This window comes from Camarhynchus parvulus, chromosome 3 (genome assembly GCF_901933205.1).
Source record: "Camarhynchus parvulus chromosome 3, STF_HiC, whole genome shotgun sequence".
NCBI classification, from domain to species: Eukaryota; Metazoa; Chordata; class Aves; order Passeriformes; family Thraupidae; genus Camarhynchus; species Camarhynchus parvulus.
Window position 1 is genome coordinate 80,930,261 of NC_044573.1, and position 27,615 is coordinate 80,957,875.

The window sequence follows — 27,615 nt, forward strand, 5'->3', positions numbered from 1 at the left end:
AAATAAGCCACACATTTTCCAACATCAGAACAAAAGGTGCATAAAAGGATTCAAGTCATAATGAGCAACAGTTTCAAAACATGTAATCGATAGCATTAAATGTGATAAATTAAAAAATCAAACATAGCTAGAATGTCATTTAAGAGCCAAAACATGCAGAGTGAGAAATGTCTGAGTCTGGGACTGTTTGTGCTTGCCTCTGGCTGAGAGATATGCTGAAAAAATCTGCCAAGCTTGTCTGGTTTCCCCATTCTCCTGGAGCTTGCAGGCATTAAAAGCTGCAGCAGATTTCTCCCTTTTGCTTTGCAGACAGACTCCTGATGTTGTAAGAGAACAATTCCCACAGACCCTTATTTTCTCTCATGTTACAGTACCATAGATCAATGCTAGAAATATTTCTCTAATCCTCAAAAATAAACATTAGGACTATTCCTTTAGTACATTTGAAAAATACATGTATCTCAGTCAATCAGCTGTCAAGGTCACTGTAATGATTTGAAAGAGAGTGGGGGGAAGGGAGAAGAGGCTATTTCAATAAAATTGTGATAACTGAGACCACTCATTTGTATCATTAATGCAGTCACTGATGAAAGCATGGCAGATTACACAGATATTCTTTCAGCACACAAAGAAATCATTACAAATGGTGAAATGTCTATCACCTTTCCTAAAAAGGAAAACTCCTTCCATCCTCTTCAACAATTAAACAAAAAAAAAAATCCAACCCATGAATATTTGCAAATTATCTTTGTCAAAAAGAGAGTTATAATGTAGGGTCCAAGACTAAACCCAGTATTTCATCCACTGTACCTTACAATAATTCATTTCTCCTAGCTTTTGTTTTAGAAATTCCCCTGGGACCACACATCCCGAGTGCTACTAATGGAGACAATACTGCAAACCATGAATAAACACTTCATGACACATTTCCTTTTTTTCTTTCCTTGGGGGGATCTGTAATCCAAACATAATTAAATAACTGCCCTTCATTATTTCACTTAAGTAAATATCTCTTTTTTTTTGCATGTTCTCATAGTTTGGTAACCACGTGCAGTTTTTTAAGACTTAGGTGACAACAAACTAGATGTTGATTCCTACACTGTAAGACATCCAGATTTCGTATTAACAATCAGATAGCACCAGCTACAGATCTCAAAAAAGGACTGCAAAGCAGGCAAACCAGATGTCTTCAGCCTGTGCTAGAAATTGAACAGGAACCTGATCTGGAAATTCTGTAGCTCTGTGTGATGAGGCTTCTTAGCACTGAGAAAAGGGGTTAAAAAAACCCTGCAAAGCAGTAAACAAAACCAAAACCCAACAGCAGATCACTGCGTTTTGCTGAGATGCCTGAAACACTCTTTGCAGGTCCATGCAGCCATGCTTCCACTCCAAGCATTTGCTTTCCCTTTTTTTCAGCAAGGGCTCTGTACTCCACACTGCCATTCATTTCAATAGGCACTGTGAAGTTACAAAATTGGCATCTTACAGAATGTGTTACCAGGCAAGTGGTGCAATGCTAAATCTCTCTGCCTGCTGCAAATCTGGCAAATGAGGTGCTCTGTTCGAGGCTAGAGATTGGTGTTGCACCTTCTTACATCAGCAGCATGGAAATTACATGCTAAGCATTATCCCCATAATGAATTAGGGCTGTCTTCACATAAAGTTAATAAGGTTTGCTTCAGCAAGTCTCAAATGAAAAAAAGCAAACCCATTATCAGCCTCCTGGAGCTCCAAATGCAGAGACGAAGCAGAGAGGGAGCAGACCTGGCTGACCTCCACAGACAACAGCAGTCAACAGCCTCTGCAAATGTCCCCTGGGCTTTTTGGCAGTCTTAAACCTAGAGGCAGCTGCACACTAGACATGTAAAGATCGCTCCAAATTTTCTGCAGCCATGTCCCTTGATAACTACTAGCTGCTGCTTTTCTAACTGTCTCCTCCTGAGCCCATCTGAGCTCTGAGGCAGAGAGGAAAAGCAAGGAGCCATGAGTGAAGCAGACTGCAGGTCACAGGATTATGATACAGCCTGTAAAAAGTCCTTGTACCTTAAAGGGGGACCAACACCTTGGTTTTAAAGTTGTAAAAAACAAAAGATGTGGAGATAAGGATGAAAACTCTGGCAGAAAATGCTAACAGGGAGAAGTAAATAGGAGAACAGAGGCAAAAAGAATACAAGAGAAAAGAACAGGAACTCATGAAGTGCTGTGTCTAACTTCAATGTAAGATTATTTCCATTTTTCCTACACCTTTTGAGAAGAGTTGTAAACGTATTCTTTTGACTACATGTGCAAATCTCTTTATGATATATGCTGCTCACATGTGTTAATGTTTTTAGGATGCATTCTCAAGGTGAATCAAGTCAGGTATGGTGACATATTAAAGCAACTTTCACATCCAGTCAAATTGAAGAGCAGGTAGAAAAAAAGTTCAAACAGGTCTGCACCCTTCCATACAGACAGTTTAAGGAATTATTTATATTTTTTTTTCTGCTATTAACTCTATCCAGCCTCTTCTATCTCAGAGCTAGACTTATGCTTTCCATAGGCTCTGTGTGAATGGTCTCTTAGAAAGAACTTGGTAACATTCCTTAGACTGTTAGCTAAAGGTAAAAGATTTTTTTTTCTTGTGTGTGCATTTTGAACTTGCTAGGCATCATAAGGAGTCCATACAATCCATAGCAATGCCTAAAATGTCTCCTCTTGTCTAATTTTGAAGTATACTCAAGTGACCTTCTAAGTATAAATTCTGTAAAAAAAAAAAAAGCTTGTCCTGATAACCCTCCCTTGTGCAGTAATTTGCCCTATACTATTGAAACAACATCACTAAGAACAGGAGAAAACATAATTGGATATACAATCATGAAAATGATGACATAGCTCTATATAATCTAAATATTATTCTAAAGAGTGCCTTAGATATTTCAGGAGTCTAAGTACCATGAAGCTGCACTGAGACTCAGCCATCTGTACAGCAGCACCCTAAGCCAGAGTAGCCACTGTATGGTGGTAGCTCAGTCTGAAAAAAATGAGTGGATGACAGACATGAGGTCTGAGAGGAGTCAGTCAGCCAAGGCTTAAGATGAAACACCTATCTAGCTGCAACAGCAATACACTTATATATTCATCACTAAAGGATAATAGCCATGTTGTTTCTCCTAAGTAAGAAAAAGAATTTATTTATTGCACAAGTTTGATCAAGAGCAAAACTGTGAAATTAATTTCAGCAAAAAGTAGTACAAAATGTATAATTTCAGGGGCTGAGCAGGCTATAAGATTAGAAAACTACAGTTTTAACCAGTCTGGGGCAGTCTTGTGAAAACTTCTAGCACACTTAGGCAAGCAATAAAAACACACTGTCTGTGAAAAGAATGTTTAATACCTACCTTGTCTGTTCTCCTGTGTAATGTTAGTCATACTTCCATCTTCAGCTAAGCCTTGTTCCAAATTTTCTAGTATCTGTAGTAATTTTTTAAAGTAGCAACATGAGTTTAAACAGCACTATATATTTAATGCAAATTATCTACAATGGACAGTCTTTGTGTAAAACAATTCATGCAGGAATGCTTCACCTAGGTACAGTTCAAAATTACTAGTTATTACCATAGCTAGATCAATTGCACAAAGTAAGAAAGTCATCATACTGTAGAAGGATGTTAGAGTTCAAATTATGATACTTACAGAACATTAAATGTCAGCACACTCTGGGGTCATACATATTTTGTTAAGTAAAACAGGAAATATGCTCCATGAGACAATGAACATTATATGAAATGACCACTATGAAAGTCAAAACTGATTTTTTTCAGAGAAAGCCACAGCCTCCTAACTTCTCCCTAAGTATGGGCTTTAGTTTCTTTAGTTTCATGTTTTTGTCTTTAATAAAGTATTCCTCTTAGGTCTTACTACAATTTCCTTTTCAAACTTTGGGGTTTATTGCTTTTTTAAATTTATCATAGATTTTAAATCATGTAAATTGTTGAGTGAAGCAAATAGTTGTTGTTTTATTGGAAGAATGGAAATGTATACTCAATGAAGCTTGTGTCTGAAGCACTTTTGAAGTATGCATGCAAGGCTCCATCTGAAACACAAGTCAACTTGCCTTTTTCTAATTCCATTACAATTCTCCAAATTAATTTTTCAATTCCCACAGATGACCCCATTTTTCTTGTTACAGATGTATAACTTTGGTTGTACAGTAATGCCTGAGACTTCCTTCAAAAAACTGCCACTTGCTGTTTCATCAGCCACTGTGGTTACCCAACGAAGGAAATAGAAGGCACTCCCTCTTCTGGGGACTGAGCACACTTCCAAACAAAGGGCTTTCAGTTTCTGGCAGTATAAGAAGTAACTGTCTTTTCCTAAACCAACGAAGTACACTTCAAATCAACACAGAAGTCCTCAAAAAAGAAGACCGGTAGAATTAATCTGGCCTTGGAAAGTGTGTTGGTGTTTTCTACAGCCAATCAAGATAATCTGTACCTCCAGAAAGTCATCTCATACCACCAATTTTAGAAATATTAAGCTGGAAGAAATTGCCCCATGAGATACCAAGCCCGTTTCACAGACTAGAGTGAAGTTTTGAAGTTAAGTTCATAAATCCAGCTACAAAGAACTTAAGAGCAAGAAGAGACATACAATGAATGTAGAACATTTACCACCTGCCAGCTGAGGCAGGCTAATTTTCCTGGTAAGAATTGTTAGGCCATGACAAATCCAAGGTAATATGGTTTACTGTAATCTTTGGTCAGAGGGCTAGACTGAGCTGCCTTTACCTCAGATTTCGAGAGGCTATGAGCATACACCAGTAGACACTGCAGCTTAGCTGACAGGTGGCAATTTATGAGCTGGCATTGGCACTCCTGCAAGACTGACTCTCAGCCCCACTTTCAAAAGCAGTGCAGCCATCTAGAAATCACTTAGAAACCAAAGTGCCACCTTTCAGCGTTAGATGCCTAGTGTATAATAAGACACCTTGTCAGAAAAAAAACCCCGCATTCTTCTCTCCCACAAACCCAAACCACTTTATAATATACTTTCTGTGGTCTAAAAACCCTGATCTTTTTCTTCCCCTACAAAATATCTAGTGATTTCCTCTCAGGTTCAGTAAGGCCCAAAGTTCCTACTCTTTAAATGGTATAAATGCAATAAGGGGCCTTCATCAAGGCAACATGCTGTCTTGTTTAAAAAGACAACGGATTTCTCTGAAAACATTCTCACTAACATAATCAAAAAAGGAAGAATTAGTTATTAGCATACAATTAGAGTATTACATTAACCATTCTGTGACATTACTTGGGGATATCTAGCTGTGACCTCAAGCTCAACATCATTAAAACAGAGCCTGGTGATAATCTGAGGCTAATTGTTTTATTCCCTAGGTTTATCTCTCTTTTGCCCCTAAGTACAAAAACATCACCTGCAGTTTTCCAGTATTTGGGTATTTCCCCATTTTCCAACAATTGTTTAATAGTAACATTAATGATTCTAACAGCTTCTCAGTGTAAATAAATGCATTTAATCAATATGAAATATTTAGGTGGCAAACTGTTTATTTTAGCAATATCACATGACATAGCTCTAACTACCCAGGTTCCTACTATGAAGAAAAATATGATTGAACACTTCTACCATTTAATTAATCAGTTTTACATATGAGCTGTGCTTTTTCTTGTTTTGAACCCTTATTGTTATGCACATTAATTAGTTTCACTGGCTAGTATTACTTCACCAAGTCTTCTGTTTCACTCCCTATCTATTATTGCCTGTGTGCCAGAATTGCTAATACATGCATACCACCATTCAGCCTTTTTTTGGTGCTTCTGGAACTGTGGCTTTTTGGGTACTCAGACTGGTACAGGGTCATCATAGTTTCTATGAACTTAAAAACAAGGTGTCAAGACAAATACCCTCTAGACTGAAGTAACATATGAAAACCAGAAAACTTATGTCACCTTAGCCACTAGAAGCTTCTAGTAATCAAACCTAAGAGACTGACAAGTTCAAAGAGACTGACAAGTTCACCAATTTGGGAGTAAAACAGAAGGCCAGGAGATATGGAAGAGCGTGTATGAAAGGGCCAGGGAGGAACATAACTACTCATGAAGGAGAGTGGTAGAACTACAGAAGTTGTGGCTGATGGGCAATGGCACAAAGTATTTCTGACAAGTTTTGCTGAGGTAACACTTGCAGAGGCCTTTTTAGGAAGCAAGAGTGTTAACCCACTTGCCACTGCTCCACTCACCTGGCAGAAGAGCCCAACTGCTCTAGCTGTTGAGGGATAAGGGTTTAAAAGTGAAATATGCTATGAAATGTGTAAATTTCCAGCTCTCCCTCAAGCATCTAGGGAAGCATAGGTACTTACAGGCAAGAGGAGTTTACATTTAGCCTGACAGTTGTCCTTTTCACATTTTGGTCTCCAGCTATGCATTTTTAGCATGTCTTCTGCACTATTAGCACTAAATTGATGATGCCTATGTTTTTAAATGAACACTTGAAAAGAACAAATCGTTTTGTGATTTAAGTTACTATTGTTACTCTTATTGCCTGGCTGTTCAAAGACTGTTTATTTCAAGGCAGACTTAGAGGCGTAACAACTCCTTGAAGCAGCTCATATTGGGAAGACCAGCAATAACACAGAGACTGTAACAATTTCACTGGACTCCTCTCCCAGCCTATAACACCTATTTGGCACTACAGATAATTTCTTTCCCAAATGTTGTTCATATAGAAGAAGATGCAAAATATCTAAGCAGATCTTGATTAGACACTTGCAGGAATACTGGAAAAGGTAAACATTATTGCAGGAAAAATATATATGGAAACATATATTCAGGAAAAATTAAAATTACATTTTTGCACCCAACCTCCAATCTTGCTTCAGGTACCAGAGACATGTAAAGTAGATGAAGGCTGTAAAGACCAAGTAACCAAAATAAATACCATTCCATTTTTAAATGGAATGGTTAATCTAAAGTTGACAAGTGTCTGTAGAACATATACAACAAAAAGCAATAAAGAATTTAGCAGATTAAAATCAAGTACTGGATAGGAAAAAAACCTCACCCTTTCATTAAGAAAGAGAAATGAAATAGAAAGACAAATTTTCTTATGATCAGAATGCACTACCATTAGCCTGGACTAACCTCCCAGGGGATGTGGCCTCAGCACCATAGGCTGGCTCATTAAAAACTACAAAACAACTCTGCATTGCAGAGAGACAGACTAGGTGAGCTAATAGGTCTTTTCTTTCTTCTAGCTTTTATGACTCCAAGATCATCTCATTTACATAATGATGATTCGTATGCCCTTCTGTAAATACAGATGACCAAAGATTATTTTTCCACTTTTTAAAATAGGGAGGTAAAACACTAGAGGCTTTTGGTTGAAAGCTCCCCAATTAATTCTGTTATAACCCAAATGGTTCCCAAGTGTCACATACAAATATTAATACTAATGAGTGTACATCCTTTATGTTACTTTCTTGATTATGCCATGGTTTTTTGTAAGTATTAGAACCATATTCTTGAACATTCCAGTTGAGATTGAGATTATTAGACAAACAACAAAACAGTTCTGATTTTTTCTATACAAAAATCAGAATATATACAGTGTTCTTTATCAGCCAGCCCTGACTTCAAATGGTTAAACTGCCACAAATTCACAACTGTCTTTAAAAACACAGTTATCTTTACAAGCTGTCCTTTTTCACACTCTTCTTTCTACAGTTGTCCTTGAATTGCTCCAAAAACTAAGGTATTTAAATGAATGCAAACAAATGAAGTAATCTGGAATGAGGTATCTGGAATAACTGATCAGAAATATTTCCAAGAAGGATGTTTTATTTGTTAGAAGTTATCTGTCTACTGTACTTTAAAAAGAAGCATCCATCAGCACAGACAATAGCTTGTCCTGGCTCCCGTATCCTGCCTCAGAGGAAGCTGTCAGGACCAAAGGGATATTGTTGTCTTTTTTGCTGCAATTGAACACACTAACACAGGGGAAACCTTGCAAACTCAGACACACGAAGGCAGAGGCAAAGAGGTGACAATCTCTGAACCAACACCAAGTGCAGAGAACAAGAGACTCCTCAGAAGAGCTTGTGGAAGAGGTAGAGCCAACTTTGAAGCAGCCTTCTCCAAGGGTACGAGGGATAACAGAATTCGCAGTGGCCCAGGTCACTAGCAATTGATGGACTGAGAACACGAGTAAAGAGATCTGATCTTCAAGAATTTAGTGGGCAGGGAAATATGTATATATTAATTTCTAACTCTATTTCTATTTAATCTTCTCCACCATGTTCCGTTTACCTTATTTAAACAAATAATCAGCCTAGTTCATGTTCAAACAAAATGCTGTACTGTAGTTTAAAAGCTTCCTTGGTACACTGGATATGCTCTAAGGATATGAACTTGTACAGAAACATCCGAGGCCGACACACCTCAAGGCTGTAGATGACTTGAAGTGCTTGTAAAGGAGTACGTGTGTGGGGATAGAGGTAATTTCCTTTTATTTCATTCCTCTACTGACCAGCAATCTTTAACCTGCAGAGAATCATGGCTGAATACACTGTAACTGAGATATGGCCAGATCTAGTCTGCCAGACAGCTGATGGATGCCCTGCTCAGCAGTCACTCCCTCGTTCACACTCAGTTTTCACTCTTTGTTACAAGATTCAGGAACTTAGAAACCAGTTTAGTTTTGGAACCTAGAGGCACCTTCATGACTGAGGGCAGACAGTGTAGCACTTGATACCAGACTGCATAAACCCAAGTTGTGAAACAGCTGATCTGCTGCAGACTGGGGCAGGCAAATGTCATTGAAATGAAATCCTGCAATAGAGGTGTATGGCATTTCCTAAAAGAACAGAATTACTTCAAATTGAGGACTGTTTATGAAGAAGAGGGCTGGAGAGAATAGCTGGACATTGATATTAGATGGAGGTAACAGCAGTCTTCAAATGCTAAGAAGTACCGCTTCTTGGCCAAATTAGATATATTTCTCAACAGTTTCCAAATCAATTCTTTCCAACTTTACAAAAAAATACCACTTTCACCTCTTATTACCTAAACCATCCAATTTTTCCCCTCATAATAAAAAGAACTGGGCTTTTTACAGTAAACATTTGGTTTTCCTACATATCACTGTGTTAGAAGAAAGTTGATCTCGTACACGTAATACCATTACAGCTACACAACTGGCAATTATCAAATCCCTCCACTTCCCTTATCCAAGTTATTTTAAGGAGTAAATATAGGAAACTTGCAAGGAATACTGAAAATGAAAAGTAATCACACATGTTTATCTTATGTACAGTTTTGAACTTTCAAGTGTCATAGATAAAGCAATAATGTTGCATTTCTTCTACAGTTTACCACATTGTAAAATTCATGGTTACTGGTGCATTAGACAGCTTGGGAAAGACTTCTGTGACGAAAAACATTTAAGGGCAAATATTTATGGTTCAGGGTTGCTGGTTTTAGTGGATAAAGTTCATGCTCACAACACCATGACTCCAATTTCAGCATTGACAAATCCCATGTTATAATTTAGGCCATAATTTTTTATTGTAGCATTTGACAAAACAAAACAAAAACCCCAACCAAACTCAGCAGGTTGTATTTATATTCCTAAATGACTGTTGTTTCTAAAACCAGTTATTTGGACTATTTCTGAAGGATCAAGGTCATTAACAACTCTTTTCAGCAAGCTGGACACAGCTGAGTGAAGGAAATAAATCTCTCCTACTTGCCCTTAAACACATCTGCTTACTGTGCTCCTCATCTTGTCTGGCAAAAGCACAAAAGTTGTCCTCTGCTCTACTCAATTGAGCCAGAGATACCACAGAGAAGGATCTCTTAAAATGCAAGAGGCACTTCATTACTTTTAATAGCAAACTTCTTATTTTCATCAAGATGGAGTAAAAAATGTCATAATTGAAACTTAATGTTCTTTGTAAGGACAGTAAAATTTATTTCTTAAACATTACGAGATGTTAGTGCCTAGAGATGCTGTTACCTTGGTGCAAATGATCTTCATACTGTGCAGTCTGTCAAGTGATTCCTGAGGATTTCCTAGGTACTGAGGAAGTTCGGCATGCAAAATCCGCATGGAGAAAGGAACCATGGAACCTAGAAACACAATTAATTTTGTTAAGTGTGTTTGCTATAATGATCAGTTTGTGATTTGCCTATGATAAAAAAGGTATGTCTCACTAGTGCTTATATCACAAAGTCCATTTTGCCTTCATATCTTTTTCTTCTACTGAAAAATGTAAAAGATGAGAAAACAGGAAACTTCTTTTCAGCTATATCATGTGACATGTTTAAAACATCTTGAACACAAGTAAACCATAATCAAGAAGGCAAGAAGAAGGTGCACCTAACTCAAATTTTCAAAACCAAGTTGTACTGGGAAGTATAATGTTTCATTTAAAATTTCTTCAAACTAATTAAAATGAAGGATTAAAAACATGAAGTTTAGTTGCAGTTACATTACTACTAGCATTTAATAGTTATGTATATTTTACAACCAATGTAGGAGAAATAAGATGAAATTACTGGCGTTCAAAGTACGCCTGTGAAAGAGATATAACTGGGGCATGCAAAACCTCTTGGCATATTTTTGTGTAACTTCTGGTTCATTTAAAACATCAAAGAATAGGGAATTTTAAGCAATATTTGAGGAGAAAAATAAATTCATACTAGTTTATTCCTACCACTACTGTTGTTGTTATTGTTATTATTGTTGTTATTATTCAATTATTATAATTATTATAATAATTATAGCAATAATAATAATAAGTAGTAGTAGTACCAAAGACCTCATTGTCTACATTAATGGACATCCAGGCTGACTTCACAGGCAGTTTCAGGAGTTTACCCAAATCCTAATGTGTGCAACATCTTGCTTTCAGCTAACTGCATAATCCTGATACTCAGACAAAAATACCAAACATAAACTAAACACCACTAGTGAAACCAAATCAGAGGTGGCATAATGGGGATATAGGCCTTGCAAAATACCATGCAACCACTGGCTTACAATTCAGGTTTTATATTTTTCAGATCCTGTACTGCTTTAGTGTATAACTCGAAAACTCTACAGCCTGTCAGCTACTGCTCTCCCATTTTATTCAGACAAAACAATTCCTCTCTAGGCCTGAAACTCAAGAAGGACACCTTACTGTCTCAGGCCACAGAAGATGTAAACAACAGTGAATTGGGGGGAGGGGGGCAAACTTGGAGTAAATGACTTCATTACCTGAAACTGTAATTGGAGGATTAACCCCTGATAATGGAAATGGACCAAACTTTGTGTGAAAAACTCATGACCATTGTCCATCTGGGGGGTAGCCCCTCAGAGGCTTCTGACTGCCCAAGGTGTACCTATTGAAGGTCTTCAATAAAACACCCTCTTTTTATTCTCTTGATTTTGTCTAGCCTCTGTTTCAGGTAACCATTCCAAGGCATCACCACATTTCTAATATTTTAATATGTACATTTGCTATCCATATATTCTAAGGGGATATCTCTCTCAAGTTACCTCTTGCCTCATCTTTTCTCAAAAACAGGACTCAGGAGCTTTCTAAATAGATTTTTGCACCTGTTCTTAACAGGCTTGTATGTCAAATGCTATACAAAATGAGTCACTGCCTCTAGACTTTTTTAAAGGTTGACAAAATTTTAATCACAAGACTCACTAATTATGACCTTCACAGTAAGCCACTTATGTCTACATAAATTCTCTTTTGCTGATGCTAACTATTCCCAATGGCTTCCCTGACTGCTGAGTTCCTGTAACGGACGCACATGAGTTTCATGCATCATCATATGTGGAAAACACTTTAAGCAAATAAAACCACCTTTGAAGTTCTATTAACAGACATGTAGAAGTTGATTCAACCGGTCACAAAAGATGTGAAATATTTTATGCATGTATTCTGAATAGTGCTTAGCATGACAGAAGATACTGTCAGTGTAGGTAGGCAGTGAACAACAACAAAAAGAAAGTGGAAAATAATTTAAGAGTAAATTCTGTGCCAAGATACCAGAGAAAAATTGCTTTGCAGACATGTTGCAAACTGCACTGCAAACTTATGGAAGCAAATGTGAACTCCAGCTGGTTCTATCTCTACTACCTCTCTGATGACCAAGTTCGAGTAACTCCACAATCCAACAGTAATCCTGTTAGAAAAAGCAGTGCCTAAAACCAGCTGGTTTAGTACTGCTCTTTTGGAGAAGGTAGTATTAATTTACTAATTATGCACCTTCTGCTGCACTCAATGGGATTTCTGAGGCAAAGGTAAAAAAAGGGGGAGAAAATTTTGAAAAAAACCGAAGGTTTAACGACATTTGGTTACGGATTGTGTTGCAGCACTGTCAGTTCTGAACAAGTTTGTATGTTTACATCCTCTTGTAAAATGCAACAAAAGGTCAATTCAATAAACACTCATACAGAAAACTTGAATTAGTTTTTGAATTAGTCAACACACAAATAGACAGGTATTTAATGGAGCACAGATGAAACATCTCACATTAGCAATTTGTAGTAACATTTACATAATGTTTTGTGATACAGTTTTTTGGAATTCTGTATTTTGTAAAGTATTGATCTTATGTATTGCTGAATGAAACCACTCTACCACAACCCCTGTGAAAGGAAAGAACAACCCATGACCAATGTACATCATCAGAAGTGGTGTCAGAGGATGTCAGAATGATGAATGCGGCTCCAGGTCAACTTAAACTCCATAAGAATCTGATTTATTTCCTATTACAACTAAATCCTCAGTTGTAACACGCATTCAGAACTGTATTACTTCAAAATGTACTGTATGGATGTATTATTTCTCAACTGCTTAGTATTTCCTTCATAGCTTGTGACCAAAAAACACTCTAGCGAGATCCTCAGTAGTACATCAAGTGTGGTGACAGATCTCTCAAACAAAACCAGAAGAAGAAAGCTGGCTCGGGGTGCAAGGCCAGTTACTGTAAAGAATTTTCAAACCAGAATTTGTATTACAATTTCTCACAGGAGCACCTAAAACTCTAGCATCTGTTTCTTCTCTTTCTTTTTGAAATTCATGACATAAACAGAAGAAATTTTACTGTAAACATCCAGCAAATCCACCCCATCAATGTCCATTACTTACTGCTTATTAAGTAAGCTACGAACTTTATTTAAAATATCAGAAACACTAGCTCTTTCTGCCCTCTTCCTCAGAGTCCTTGTAATCCTTCTGAATAGCAGGATTTTTCTTTTTCTTTGGAGAAAGGACAAAACTGTACACACGCTCTCATACAAATGTGACAGCTGGGGAAAGGACAAAAGAAACATCCTTTTACCACTGATAAGCCTTTCTTACCAGCCCATGTAAACAGTATTGTGTAATTTCAGGTCAAATCAGATGAGCAAATTGCTCATAAAAAACCTGCAGCACTTATTCAAGCCACTCAGTCCAAATAAAGACCTTAAATATACTGCTTATAAACTCTTGAGATTTTTGGTTAAGTGCATTTTTCCAGATATGTTCCTGTCTACAAGTAAACTTCTTTTTAGTTAAATTATATGAGGTATGGAAAACATCTAATTCAGTTCCTATAGTAATAGACTGATTTTCTAGTTAAAAAAGGCCATAAATTTACTTAGATTTGGTAAAGTTGTCAATGAGTGCTACTTATTTAAGGTGCTAATACAATACGCATATACTTCTCAAAAAGAAATACATGTCAGTAATAGAAAACGCATGCAAAGAGATCTGTTCACCAATGTAATTCTGTAACTGATTAACAGCTATATCAGGGCTGACAAGAGGTGAGACTTTAAAAAGGCAAAAGAGATTTTCAGAAAACACTGTGATTTTAATTTTACATTATCTGGTTTAACAAGAAAATTGGGAAGAAGTAAATTCTGTCTGCTGATGACTCGAATAGATCAATAGTAATAGTATTAGGAAGGTCTGAAAAAGGCAGGTTGTAGAGTTTGGAGCAGAAAATTTAATGAAAAAAGAAATTAACAGGGGGAAAAAACCTATACTTCACTCAGTGAACACACTTATATGGGGGAGGGGAAGTACAACTGACTGCACTAGCACTCAGCTGTAACAGAAATAATACAGGTGCTGGTTAGACTAAGGATTACATTATCTGGTCAGAAAGGTTTCACCTCCTCACATTTAGGCCACTTAAAGCATTCAGGGAAAGACATGTTTCTTTATAACAGGTTTCTATTATGAGCAGGCATACATATCTATTCCTGTGGCATCCCACTAGGGACAAAAAAATTTTATATAAACACTGAATTTATCATAGAATGTCTTCTGCAAAACTACTCAGAACCAAACTCATATACTGTATTACATTTCATTCAGTACTGCATTTAGCAGGGCAACATGTCAAGGAAGTATTTAAAACAATTAGCATATCCTGCAATTAAAATGTTTAGTTAAGTGCATAGGAGAATGGATTTTGCTCTCTACTTCATACTTCCAATTTCTACAGTACTGTCCTTACACAGTAAAACTTTGCCAGCTAAGCTTAGATAATTTCCACAGAAGGCAATACCCTACAATTACTGCTATATATCGAAATTTTATTTTTAATTTAAGCAGGTCTTATTCTAGCTTGATATTTTACAGTTGACCTCTGTTGCTCCTCTTTAGGGGCTTCATAATAATATATAAAAATTATTATGGAATAATAATATGGAAAATGGTTTAATTTTAAGACAATTTTCTTAGCAATTACTTTTAAATACACTGGAGATTTTTCTCAAAGAATGTGATGTTTGATTGTCCCTTTCACATGAATTAATCTCATTCATATGAGTATATATATATATGTGTGTGTGTGTTACCATCATACAAAAGTAAAAAAAGATCTGCTGAAAGGAAAATGGATGCATGGGAAACTGAAAGCATGGGAACAGATGGAATAAAGAGCAAGATCAGGTAGGATTTTCTAAGACCACAGATTTCAATTTCTATTTCTTTATGAACAGCTGCACATTTTCATAACTGTCAAAACATAAACATCACCTCATGTCAATCAAATTCAAACTGCAGCCCTGATCTACAGGCCTTTTGGAGCAGAGAAGAATATGCCAATGACCAACTATTTCATCCTTGAATTTTCTTGTTGCAAACCAGTAACCAGAAATGCTTTCTGGTCTGCCTTCTACAGCTTGTTCAACAAATCTTAAATGCCCAAAAGCAACAGACGAGCAGATTATCAATTACTGAAAGGATGAAGTGGGATTTTATAACAGTAAAAAAACCCAAACCAAAACAAATGAAACATTCATTCCTTCACTGTATCAAGCTTCTGAAAAATCTTCTGCTTTACACTTATCTATACATAGAGAGATGTATATGCTTGCCTTTATATACACAAACATACTTCTACCAAAATTTATAGGATTTTTAGGAGGGATAATGTAGTGAACTTCAAATCCTAGCTTCACTGACTAGAAATTAAAAGTACACTTAAAAATCCTATTTCAACAGACTAATTTCCAAGGTTTTTTTTATTACTATCAATCCAGAGAGACTGAAGATGACAGACAGGAGACTAAATGTTTGTAACCATTTAAAGAAAATGTTTTGAAAATTTTATCTGAAACTACATGCTTGCATATACTTTACAATTTAACTGCACATGACCTAAGAACAGAAACTCTGAATCATGATCTGGTTTTAAAAAGTTTCAAAAATACTTCTTCAGTAATTTGGAGTTACTTGCATTGAAGAAAGGAAAACATAAGAGAAAGAATGCAGGAAAACTACAAAAATTGCCCTGCAGCAAAGAGATCACCCTAAATCTTACCTACTGATAACTGTAATAAGGCAGAATTTAGAAATTAGTTACTTGCTCATAGTATTAAGAAATCCTGTGTAAAGCTGATACTGTTTTCAATAAGACTATGTAGCCTTGGGAAAGAAGAATGCACAATTAAGTATTTTAGCAGTATTTTACCCCATTAGATTACACATACATTTCTTAAAAAAAATATCTGTATTATTTCAGAAAAAAATTCTATTTCCATGTCTGAGTAGCCTGGACAACTAACTGGAACCACAACATTTGAATGGTATTTATTCAAGCTCTTTTAGCTGATTTTACAGGTAGACAGTAGCTCTGAAGCAACAGAACAGTGAATTTAAAGAGGCAGTGGAGAGGTACACAATCATGAAAACAAAATAATGGGTAACCAGTTCCACTAGAGATTTTAATATGCTTTTTACTGCCAACATGAGCTTGAATGAATAACTCTGCTGAGCAAATGCCAAGACTCAATCAGTCTGACATGGGAGTGCTAACTTAAGGCAGTATTTGTGGTAAGACATGAGAAAAAACCAGTACCACATGTAACAATATAGTGGAGTATTCTTTTTCTGCTTTCCTGCAGAATTTATTAACAAAGCGGAGCACTCTCTAAGACATAATTTCTTAGCCTGTGCATTTCTTCTATCATCTTTATTTTTAAATTGATTATTTCCTTTTGTTTCTCTATCTACCACAATCTTTTATTATTAATCCTTTTATTATTATTAATCTTTTTTCCCCACACCACTTCACATTCTGCCACAGTTATCCCACTAACCAAACCTGAGGAAGGTGAAAAAAGGATGATTTATAGCATCATCAGACTCCATAAATTAAAAAAAAGAAAGCTTCAGCCAGCCTGCCTCCTACTGGCATGGACAAGCAGAAGAGAAAAAGGAAGACAGTAAACTCAAAATGGCCAAATGCCACTGCAGAGACATCACATAAAGGAGATAATTTCCCCAAACCAAGTCTGTCCTTACTTACGGCATAGGCTGACGTTCAGAAACAGGACCAAGCTTCAGGCAGACCTTGCAACTGTACTTAGTCCTCTGCACTATACACAGTTCAGATTCCTGTAAAATGTCTTTTGTGGGCATTAGAGAAATACTAAGTGTTTATTACTAAGTGAATAAGTGTTTTCATAGCTAACACAGTATCTCTGTAGACATAAAACAAGTTTCTCACCACAATTTTTGCTATTTTATAAGCTTACAAAATGTAGTAACAATTACTACAGTTCACCTTAAGCATCAGTGCTGAAAACTTGTTAACAACATGGGTTGGTGTGACAGTTCTAGACCATGTATGACATTATTCCTTTAGAATGACTGGAATTTCAAAACTGAATAAAAGAAACAAATTAAGATCATTGCTTGAGTAACTAAGGACACATTAAAAATAAAATTACACACAATTTTTTTCTATCAATTTTGTAATATTTTTGATAAAAATTCTAAATACAGTGGATATTAGTAATGTCATAGAAGTATCAATAGTGAAAAATGCCAAAGCAGTTGTGATATCTAGACTCACACTATTTTATATATAGAGAAAAAAAGTATATTTTTAAAATATATATATATATATATATATATATATATATAAAAAATTCATGGGTTTTTTTAAACAATCACTATCCACCCAGAAGTGCCATCCTATCACAGGACACACTAGTGTATCCCTAGTCACAACACTGCCACACTTTTGAAAACTTGTGTTGGTATTGAAACCAGAGGTCAAGAGCAGGAATACATTATGAAGTAAGTTTCTAGGACACGTACAACTAGATATTTAATGCCATGTTCCTAATTTAGGCACTTCCCATCAGAGAACAGAAGACTGATTTCATTTAGAAGAATACAAATGATGCTGCATTGTCAGAAAGAAAATGAAAAGGGTAAAGGGAAAGAAACCCCACCCCCTGTTACATAGACTTCTGGTCAGAAGTTCAATTTTCACTTATGCATAGCTTATTTTTTTCCCCTTTGCAATACAAAATAAATTATTCACAAGTTTTGTAGCTTTAGAAGACTGATTTTGTTAGCATTGACTTTTCTGGAACTTACTGGTCTATTAACCAGAAATAAGACCAAATTACCTCATAAAAAATGAAATAGCATTTTAATGTTCCATTTTAATTGTTGGCTCTCACAGGTTCAGAAACACACAGGCATTACCAACGGAAATGCTGTCTCACGTTAGGCAAGCTATCATATGAGAGTTTATTATATATCACAAGGAACAGAGACAAAAAATGGTATGAATAGAAAAGTGGGTCAGACTCTGTAAATATAAAGTTAAAACCGTTAAAAAAAATTCATTAAATCCATCTGTCATGAGAATGATGACAAAAATTCAGCCTTACATATCCCACACAGAACAATGAAGATGCGCAGGAAGCAATCTGAAACAGGGTTCCTGACCTTAAGACCTACCTATTATGAAAGAAAAATATATGACTATTTAGATTCTTCATGCAGATGAATTTTAAAGAACTAAATCTATAACTAAGGATTTTTAAGATTTTACTAGAAAATGGGAACAGTCTGTTCTCTGCTCCTTATCAATCAGCAATGATCTATGAGTGCCTTAACCAGCCCCACTGGCCAACACAAGGATCCCAGCAGAATCAATGTCCTGAGAGGTTGCACTCCTGCAGGCAAAGCAGGTGACTGAACAAAGAGTCCATAGAAACCAGGAAAGGAAGATTGCAGAAGGACAAGATCTGACAGCCATGATAAAGACAACAATATTGGGATCAATACACATCATGGCTGCAAATGCCATACAAAATATGAAGAGGAAATGGAGATTAGCAGTGCCACTGAAAGGGAAACAGCTTTAGGTGAGTTTCAGAGGAAATTTATGTTGGCTGTGTTAAGTTAAATTAACGGAAAAGCATCTTTCACTTTTTCTACAGTTACTTGTAACTTAAATTCTTTGAGACAGACTTCTCAGAGATTAATGGATGAAGGGCTACTCTCACTGCTTTAAGTTTCAAACTTCCCCTACTTCATGCATGAAACCCAGAAAACTTCCTAATGTACTATTTTTTATCAGGAATATTTTGAACACGAAAAGTATTATCTGTATTACAATTAATGAGAACATTATTTATATCTATACTCTCACTTCTTAAATTGACTTTTAAGTGCTTACTCCATTTATATAACATGAATCAAAATTAAAATGCTGAAATTAAGCCCTTTCTTTTAGGCTTATTACACCACAAAATGACACACAAAATTGCCAAATAGCAGTGGATTGTGTACTCATACTAATATATTTCAACCAAAATATAGGAATGATTTATCTGTATTTTATTATTTAAATTAGGTGGTTAACAATGCATGTATACTAAATTTCTTTATCCATAATCCAGCATAGCATAGTTTAAGGCTAGACAAAAAACAACTGCTTGTGTTCTCCTACATCTCCGGAAATGCTATTTCTCTCTTCTCAAAACTATGTAAGGAATGTTTAATAGCTGTTCCCACGTTGGATGTATATGAGATATCTACAACTAGCAGGTCAACTCCATCCAACTTTGATCCTACTTTTCTCACAAATGATCAGATTATGGTCCCAGTTGTTATGTTCAACTGTTAAAAAATAACTGAGGCATATAATTATGAAATACACTATCTTCCTTAAGCTCACCTCTTTTTACCATCAATATCCTCATAACTTGAATGAAATAGCCACAGTGGTTGAGTGATTGCTCCAGGATCCAAAGCTCAGTCACAGAACAGGTGATTTCAACACCTGGCCAGACTGTCCAGAACTGCTGTTCCCTGCATCAGTGGCATGAGCACTCAAGTACCTCAAATATTGACACGACCTGCAAGGATTTTTCTTAGACAAAATAGCCTATTTTTAATATTGAAAAAGATGCGGAGACATACATATGGCCCGTGGGAGACAACTATTGCTATTGTGTGTGCAGCTGCCCTAACAACATCAGATCCAAAAAGCCATCCAACCTGATGACCAGGACCTCTTTCACTCTTCCAGCTGACACAACTCCTTCCCAGTGGATTGCCTGTGATTACCTGAAGGACGATGAGTAATGTCAGAGGGAGTTGTTATAGGCGGTCCCCACTGGACTTGCTGGGCTGCAACTGACCTTCTGCATCACTATGCAAAAGAATCTGCAAAAAGTTGTGAACTGTCTGACACCAACCCCCCTTCCTCAAAAACCTCAAAATCTTCTATCTTTCTAGGTTACCCCATCAAGGCTATCTCATGTGAAATGCACTGTAAGATTTCAGAGTGGCACTGTCTGTAACAACTGCTTCTTACAAATGTCTTATTACACACTGTGGGTTCAAATCCAAAAGCCAAAGAACATTAAGAACACTCAACAGTGTACTTGCATCAGAGAGTTATTATTTTCTAAATAACAGATATAGAAAAAATAAAATTTCAAAATAGCCTGGACAAGAGCAAAATTGCTCTTAAAAATAGCAATTTTTCAAACCCAGACTTCTGGAGAGCTAGAATATCCTGAGTAATGGAGCTATGTGGTTAACCTGTGGGCTCTTTGGAGCAGTGGGAAGTAGTGCATTTGTAACATGAGACAAACTGCTTAAAAAGAATTGAAGCTGGTGTTGTTTTTGTTCTCTTCAATAATGAGATACACAGTAAATCTCTGATTTTTACTTACCTTCAATTATTTAGCAAATAATATTGCATTTAATCATGTTTCAATTAAGGAGAATTATTAACTTACTTCTAAATGTAGGTTTTTTTATTTTAATACGAGAAACCAGGAAATAACACCTGCAGTAGCATATGGGTGTGCAAGTATTAAAAATAGCACAGTGATACTACCTGAGGAGAAAAAAGCTTATAGAGTCTGTTTCCACAAATTCTCTCACCATCTTTCAAGCCAGGTTTTGGGTAAAATTAACTATTTGAGTTTGGGAGTATTTAATTTCAGTATCATTGAACTAAAATATTATATTTACTTGTTAAAAACATTCTTCTGTAGCAGCATCATGAAATACACTGCCTACCTATATTGCTCTACCTGTTGTTACTTCTTATCACTACCTCCATAATGTGAGCAATACTGTAATGCACTGATCAATCATGTTCTTCTGGGGAAAAAAAACAAACCAAAACCAATATAACCAAGCTCTCCAATGCTTTAGCCTTAAACACCCCCTGAATCCAAACAATATTTTATAATGACTATTAAAAAGGGAATAAAAGAAAAGCATTTCACAAATCAAGTGTTTTACCTTTACGTCCAGGGTATACATTAGGGTAATATTCATAATAAAGATCGGGCTGGTCCAAATTTCCAAATGGTTCAAATTCCATTTCTGCATTTTGGAACAGATCCAGTTTTACCAGCAGTGCTAGTCTCACAAACCACAGCTAAAAATTGATACATATAAGAAAAGGGAAAGACAAGGTCTGCTATTAGCTTCTATCAGAAGCCACATCCAATACAATTTCAACTTTTCAACTTTTTCTGATAAAAGCTGAGTAAAGAGTTTCTCTGTTACTGAAAAGAATCAGGATTTATACTTACGTGTTCTTTTACGCAGTACTTTTCATCAAATCATTAAAACAAAGCTCAGAGGACTGATGTTTAATCGTTTGTAGAGATAAACAAGATTTATTCAAGATTTTGAAGACGAAGTTTAAAAACTAGCCTGCCTCAAAATTGGAGCATCTCTCTTTGAAATGAGTTAGCATGTACCAATTATCAATCTGGTATTTTAACTGCTTTTCCAACTTTACAGTATCTTTAAAATCTTTTGGTGAAAAACCATGAGCCTTAAAATCACTACGGTCAAAAACATGAGTTCTCATCTGGTCACATCTGAATCACTTGCAATATTTTATTAATTTGGATTCCTATCTTCTAAGCAACATGAAACACACTTCTAACGTGTGGAATCTTACTATAAAGTTCACAATCTAGATAGTTCCTAAACTTTAGCAGAATGAGTCTTTGAAAACAGCAAAACAGATTGCACTTTACTAGTGCAAAAACCTCTAAAAACACAGAATCAAGATTGGATTTTCCTTAAAAAAACTAAGTTAATTTTAAATGAAGGCCTACTTTACATAAGCGAACAGAGAAAGTGTCTTGCTAAAATACTTAAATAACCTCAGTTTCTCTGTTACAATTAGGAAAAGGAGTTTGATCATGTTAAAAAAAAAGCTATTATGAATATTGTTGGTAAAAAAGTGACAAGGGCATATTTAAACATACCTGTAAAGAATCCGTTGTATGGCTAGCAGGTAGTCCACTTTTTTTATAGCCTTGACCATGTGCAGTTAGAAGCCTCCCACACAAGTCAACTGCTGCCCTCCAGTTTTTACTGCTCTGGGAAGAAGAAAAAAATAAGTAGCAAAATCATCAAGTCTCTAAAATGCACAACTGCTGATTTTGCCTGCAGCGGCGACATGTACCCATCAGTAATAATCACAAGGTCAGGAGAGCGGGCTGGTGAGAAGCAGAATGTCATTTGTCAAAGCTGCATGTCTAATTAGGCAAAAAGGGAAATCAAGTATTAACATCACCAGGTCACTAAAACAAAAGAATATACAATACCATATGGAATTCTAAACTTAAAGCTATATCATGTTTGATTATATAAATGAATATACTATAATATTCACAACTTTGTTTTCTCCTAAAAAAGGGAGAAAAAAATTGCCAGCCATGTATTATCAATAATATCAAAGGTACTCTATGGTCATAAAGTATTCAATGCCCATTCTCATCTCACTGACTTCAGTATCTCAGACTATAACCCCTACAGTTCACTTAATGAAAATAAACTTTTAGCATTGTCCAGGATACAAAATTCCTCTTAATCAAAAACAAAGAACAAGGAAGAATACAATGCAAAAATTATAAATTCAGAACAATAACAACTGTTACACCTACAAAACACAAACATTTGAATTTCCACTGAATTACTAATTTCAAAATACTCTTAATTTTTTTAATTCATAGAATAAAGACATTCCTAGTTAGACAAATCAAACTGTAGTCTCACACTGTTAATCAGTTTTTCAACAGAAATATCCCAATAATGTTTCTGCCTTGTATAGTCTGATGCAACAAACCAAAAACTTAAAACACATATTAATGCTTCACAGGTTTTAACTGTTATACTTTTCTATTATACAGAGGAGTTTTTAAAGAGACATGTATCCAGCAGGTCATTGTAAAGTAAATATATGCTATTCCTGAAAGTAATATTTTTTTCAAATAGTTTCTTAGTACATAAAAAAATGTAACTGTAATATAAAATAATCATGTTGTCTGATGAAATGTGAAGGAATAAAATACATTTGTATTGGTGCTTGCAAAGTCCAGATACTAATCTTGAACTGGTATTTTATTATTTTCTCTCCAATGTTTTAGAAAACGTGTTGATACAGCAAACAGTCACACTGAAAAACCAGCAGTAACAACGGAAGAGTTTTCCTATTTTCTGGCCTCCATTTTGCAGCCACACAGGCTGCAAAAAGGCCCCTACAGAGATCATCATGCACTAACCACCTCATCTCTCCTCTCTGCATTGTCAGATGCCAGATAAGGTTGAGTTCCTCTGGAAATGTAAAAGTTGGCTGACAGCAAGACCATGAAACAGCATGGCAGACTCTGAGCTATCTACTTTCTTATGGAAGAGCAGGAATTGATAATGCATTATTAAATCCTTCAACATCTACCTGTATCAACTTAGAAAAGCTGAAAGATACTGACATAGATTACCTGAAATTCATTCCTCTTCTGGAGAGACAAACTACATTCTTATTATCTTTAGAACAGGAGCAAATACAAAAACTAAAAAACTACTAAACTAGAACTGCTCAACTTGTCTTCCCAAATGAGAGTTAGGATCAAAAAGTATCATTTATGACCAACTCAGTTGCTACAATCTTTTAAATTCTATTTCAGGCATGGACAAAAAATACTTTATTGAACAAGACAGCCAAGAGAAGCAAGTCGGACAATTATTGTGAAAACAGTCTTTGCTCGAAGATGAATACTTGAAATTATTTCAAAATGAGAGCTGCCTGCTGGTCATGAAGCATAATTCTCTCTGGAAGCTTAAAAGTAGACTGCTGGCAGTACAACTCTAATTCAACATTAACAGGACAAATTATTGTCTTAGGCAAATTGTACCAGGCTTAAGAGTTGCCAGTCCACCAGAAATCTTTATCTGTTTCAAACATCCCTCAAAACTTTGCAGGTCACTTCTGTGCTTCCTATGGTCTACAGTCACACAGTTCTTAAAATCCAAGCTCCTTGTATCTAAAATTTTGTTTGTAAGTTGTGAGTAGAGACCCAAAGCAAATACAGACAACTACAGCTTCAGATACAGCATAAGAAATACTGAAGAACATTCTCAAAGACAAAAAATAATTATTCTGTGATGATCAGGATGTGGTTGTCCAGCTGTTATTGTGTGAAAACACTAATTTCTCTAAGAAAAAATACCGTCAGCCAAATATTATTGCTAAATAGTTCACTAACACAGCAGCAGCCTGAAAGAAGAGAACTACTCTCCACACAATCTTAGTATCATCTTTCCACTCCCCCCAAAAGTATGGAGTTGCTGTTCTTTTAATGAAAGCCATGAGCCAGCATGATTTCTGTACTTCTTAAACACTATTAGACTAGATGTTTATCTAGTGAAAAGATTTTTTAAAAAATCCATATACCTAACCAAAAATTAAAAATCCAAACCATCTCAGTACTGACTGCTGTACACACATCAAAGCTAGGCCAAACAGATCAGCCACCCACCAGACACTGCATCAGTCCTTCCTGAACTACTCTGTTCTTCAAAAAAACAGACAAATCCTGGGGGAGGTTTACACACAGGCAGGGAAACTGCATAGTAAAACAGATTTCAAATGTAATTCTTCTGTCAAGCAAAGAGAGGCACACAGACTGGAAATCTGCAGAGAACGTGTTCAATGATGAAAAGGGAACTCCTCTGATACACAAAGACAATTTGTAACATCATTCAGTCTCTCAGGAAAACCGCTGAAATTTTATCCAATAAATAGCTGCTTCTTAGTACAGAAATGCAACCTCTTCCCAAAAGCACACATTTACAGTTTGTACCACTACCACCTTCTCTCAAAATATAAATGTAGGAAATAGCTCACTGATTTAGAAACAAAAGAACAATCCCCTCCCCTATTTTAAGGATAATTTATAACTTATTAAAGTGAATATGTATGTTATACCACTGTATCCAGGTTTATTATATTTGAAAATATATGCAAAAGCACAACATTACTCATGTGCAAAAGAAACAATATATGACTTTTATAAAATAGACTCAAAGGGAGTCATTAACTCGACATTGTAACACCATTAAAGTGATTAAAATGTCCTCCTCCACTAGCTGTGACATGCTTCTCCCCTGTAAATTACATTGGTAGAGCATTTACACATCAGTTAAGAAAATGTAGCTAGTAACCCTTTTTTGGTCTGGCAGCTTGAGGATATTATTCCATATTTAGAGGAAACACTACATATTTACAGTGGCAAGATACAGCAGTCTTTTTCTAAGTATAATAACTCTGACAAACTGCATTTTTCTCTGGCTGCAGACACCTTACAACTGAAAACATCAGAAAGGCCTCTGGTAAGCAAGATTGTACTATTTGCTCAAATGAGGGTAAAAAGCCAGTCTAAAATATGGAATAACAAGAACTAGCATAATTGCAGCTTACACCTTGTATTTGCTGCTGTAAAACAAAGCAACACTGTGATGAGAAGATCTTGCTTACATTTATTCGCTCCAGAGTAAATGCATATTCCTATGCCAGATTGATAAAACTTTTTAGAAACTGAAAATCCAGATTTTGTTTTCAGTTAAACAATACAAAAACTTATCTTATATATAACTTTATTCACAAATTATTATAGAATTATAGTGTAGAACCGTTTCAGCAGCCCCTTATCTCTTTAAAGCCCTAAAGTTGTAAAACTAATTCACCTACACCACCTCCACACCGGTAGAGCATTTCCAATTCACTGCTGCCCGTCCCAGAGAAGAAACTGAAAATGTGAAAGAGCAGTTGTTCAACAAACCATCTTTGGCTTACTGGCAAAAATCTCATTCAAATAATCTAATTGACCAAATCGATGCTGAAAAATTTTGTTAACCAAGTTTAACAACTTGAGTTCAGTTCCTGGTGAAAAACTATTCATCTGATGAGATCACCAACAGTAGCATCATGTCTAAGAAAAGGTGCACCTTTGGAAGTTCAGCTTACCAACTTCTTGATAAATTTTGTTTTCTGACAATTAGTTGTACTTGAGGAAGCTTCTGCAGACTGCATTATGATCCTCCCCAAAGGACATCAGTCTCCAACTTTCTTTGCTGCAAGCACTACTGGCATCTTACCCACAGAAGTGCTTTTACTTAAATGCTTTTTACTGGAACTTTTACAGGAACATGAGAAGGCACTACTCAAGAATATACACTGGAAACAGTCCAATATAAGGCATTCCAGGTTACAAGAGGTAGTATCTGTAGGGGGATACAGTGTGGGTAAATGAAGGTGGTATAGAATGTAATCTTATCCCCTAAAGAGTTGCAGCTGAGCCAATTATCAAGGATCAGGAGCAGGCCTGATGTTAACAGGCCACACCTGTGGCCAATTAGAAGTGTGTTATAAAAGAGTGGATTGGTTGGTTGAGAGAAACTGGAGTTAGTTGGCTACTGTGAGGACAAGGAAGAGTCAGTGCCTAGAGGAGCTGCTTCAAGAAACATCAAGGAGGCATGAAACTCTAGCAATATGGAACCCTTGCAACATAATGACATTAGAACTCTTACACTATAATGACAACAGGTATCTTCATTTGTAGATGTAACCTAGGAGATGGTACTGTCAATATGTAAGGACCCCATCACTAAACAGGGACCAGATGATTTACAATATCAGAAGAATAGAAAAGGTAAAGCACAAGGCAAGTGGTGTCATTTACAATGTAACGTGCTGATTTCTGAGCAGTGATAACAAAAAGATGTTAGCTTCAATTGGGAGAGAGTCTTAGAAGAGCTTCAAAGGTGACACTGAAGGCATCCAGGACAAGATGATTAGAGAAGGGTTATTTTTTCCTTTAAAAAGAAAATCTGAGAAGTGGAAGTGCCATGGCTGTCTGCTCATACTAAGTAGCAGGGAGAAAGACGCAAATATTAAGGAAAAAAAATTACTTAAAAAGCAACATAAGATCAAAACATTTAAATGATTGTAAACAACTTTAGCTTTGATTAGAAGAAAAGATTTTGAAGGAGGGCTGATTGGAATGCCTTTGATTAACAACCAAAGGAATGAACTTCTGAAATAGCCTTTGAAAGTAGAAGCAGTATATTTGTATTTATTAAAACAGCCAAATAAGCTAACAGAATTAATCATAAGGTAGAATAGAAAAGCTTCAGAATTGCAGCTGAAGACCTGTGGTTTGAAAATTTGGTATACTGGTGAGCAGATTTTTTCCATCCACATAGTATTAAAATAATAACTAGACACTAATGAAGCAGTAGACAGGCATAGAATAATGTTTTTATTTTTCCTTTTTTTTTTTTGTCCCCATAATACAATGGAGTTTCCCCAAGATCATCTAAGAATTTTATCCTAACACATTTCTTCATAATAGGACTAAACATTCACTTCTGGCTTCAGCTGTCACTGGTGTCTTCCTAGAGCACCTGATAATTGTTGGGGCTTTTAGATGGAAACCCATCTAAATTTAGCTTGTGGATCAGGGACTGTACTATTAGGTCTCTATTGA

At 36.0% G+C, this 27,615-nt stretch overlaps 1 protein-coding gene across 2 annotated transcripts in view; it reads right to left on the minus strand.

Annotated features, from left to right (window-relative positions):
- The window catches only part of TRAPPC12 (trafficking protein particle complex 12), a 50,889-nt gene that overhangs the window by 15,880 nt on the left and 7,394 nt on the right, over positions 1-27,615 (minus strand). For both annotated transcript variants that reach the window (XM_030945089.1, XM_030945090.1), the window contains exons 4-7: positions 22,054-22,167; positions 21,068-21,206; positions 10,012-10,124; positions 3,381-3,453 (exon numbers count right to left, since the gene is read on the minus strand). In XM_030945089.1, the coding sequence (XP_030800949.1) occupies positions 3,381-3,453; positions 10,012-10,124; positions 21,068-21,206; positions 22,054-22,167 (439 nt within the window). The remainder of the gene's footprint in view (positions 1-3,380; positions 3,454-10,011; positions 10,125-21,067; positions 21,207-22,053; positions 22,168-27,615) is intronic.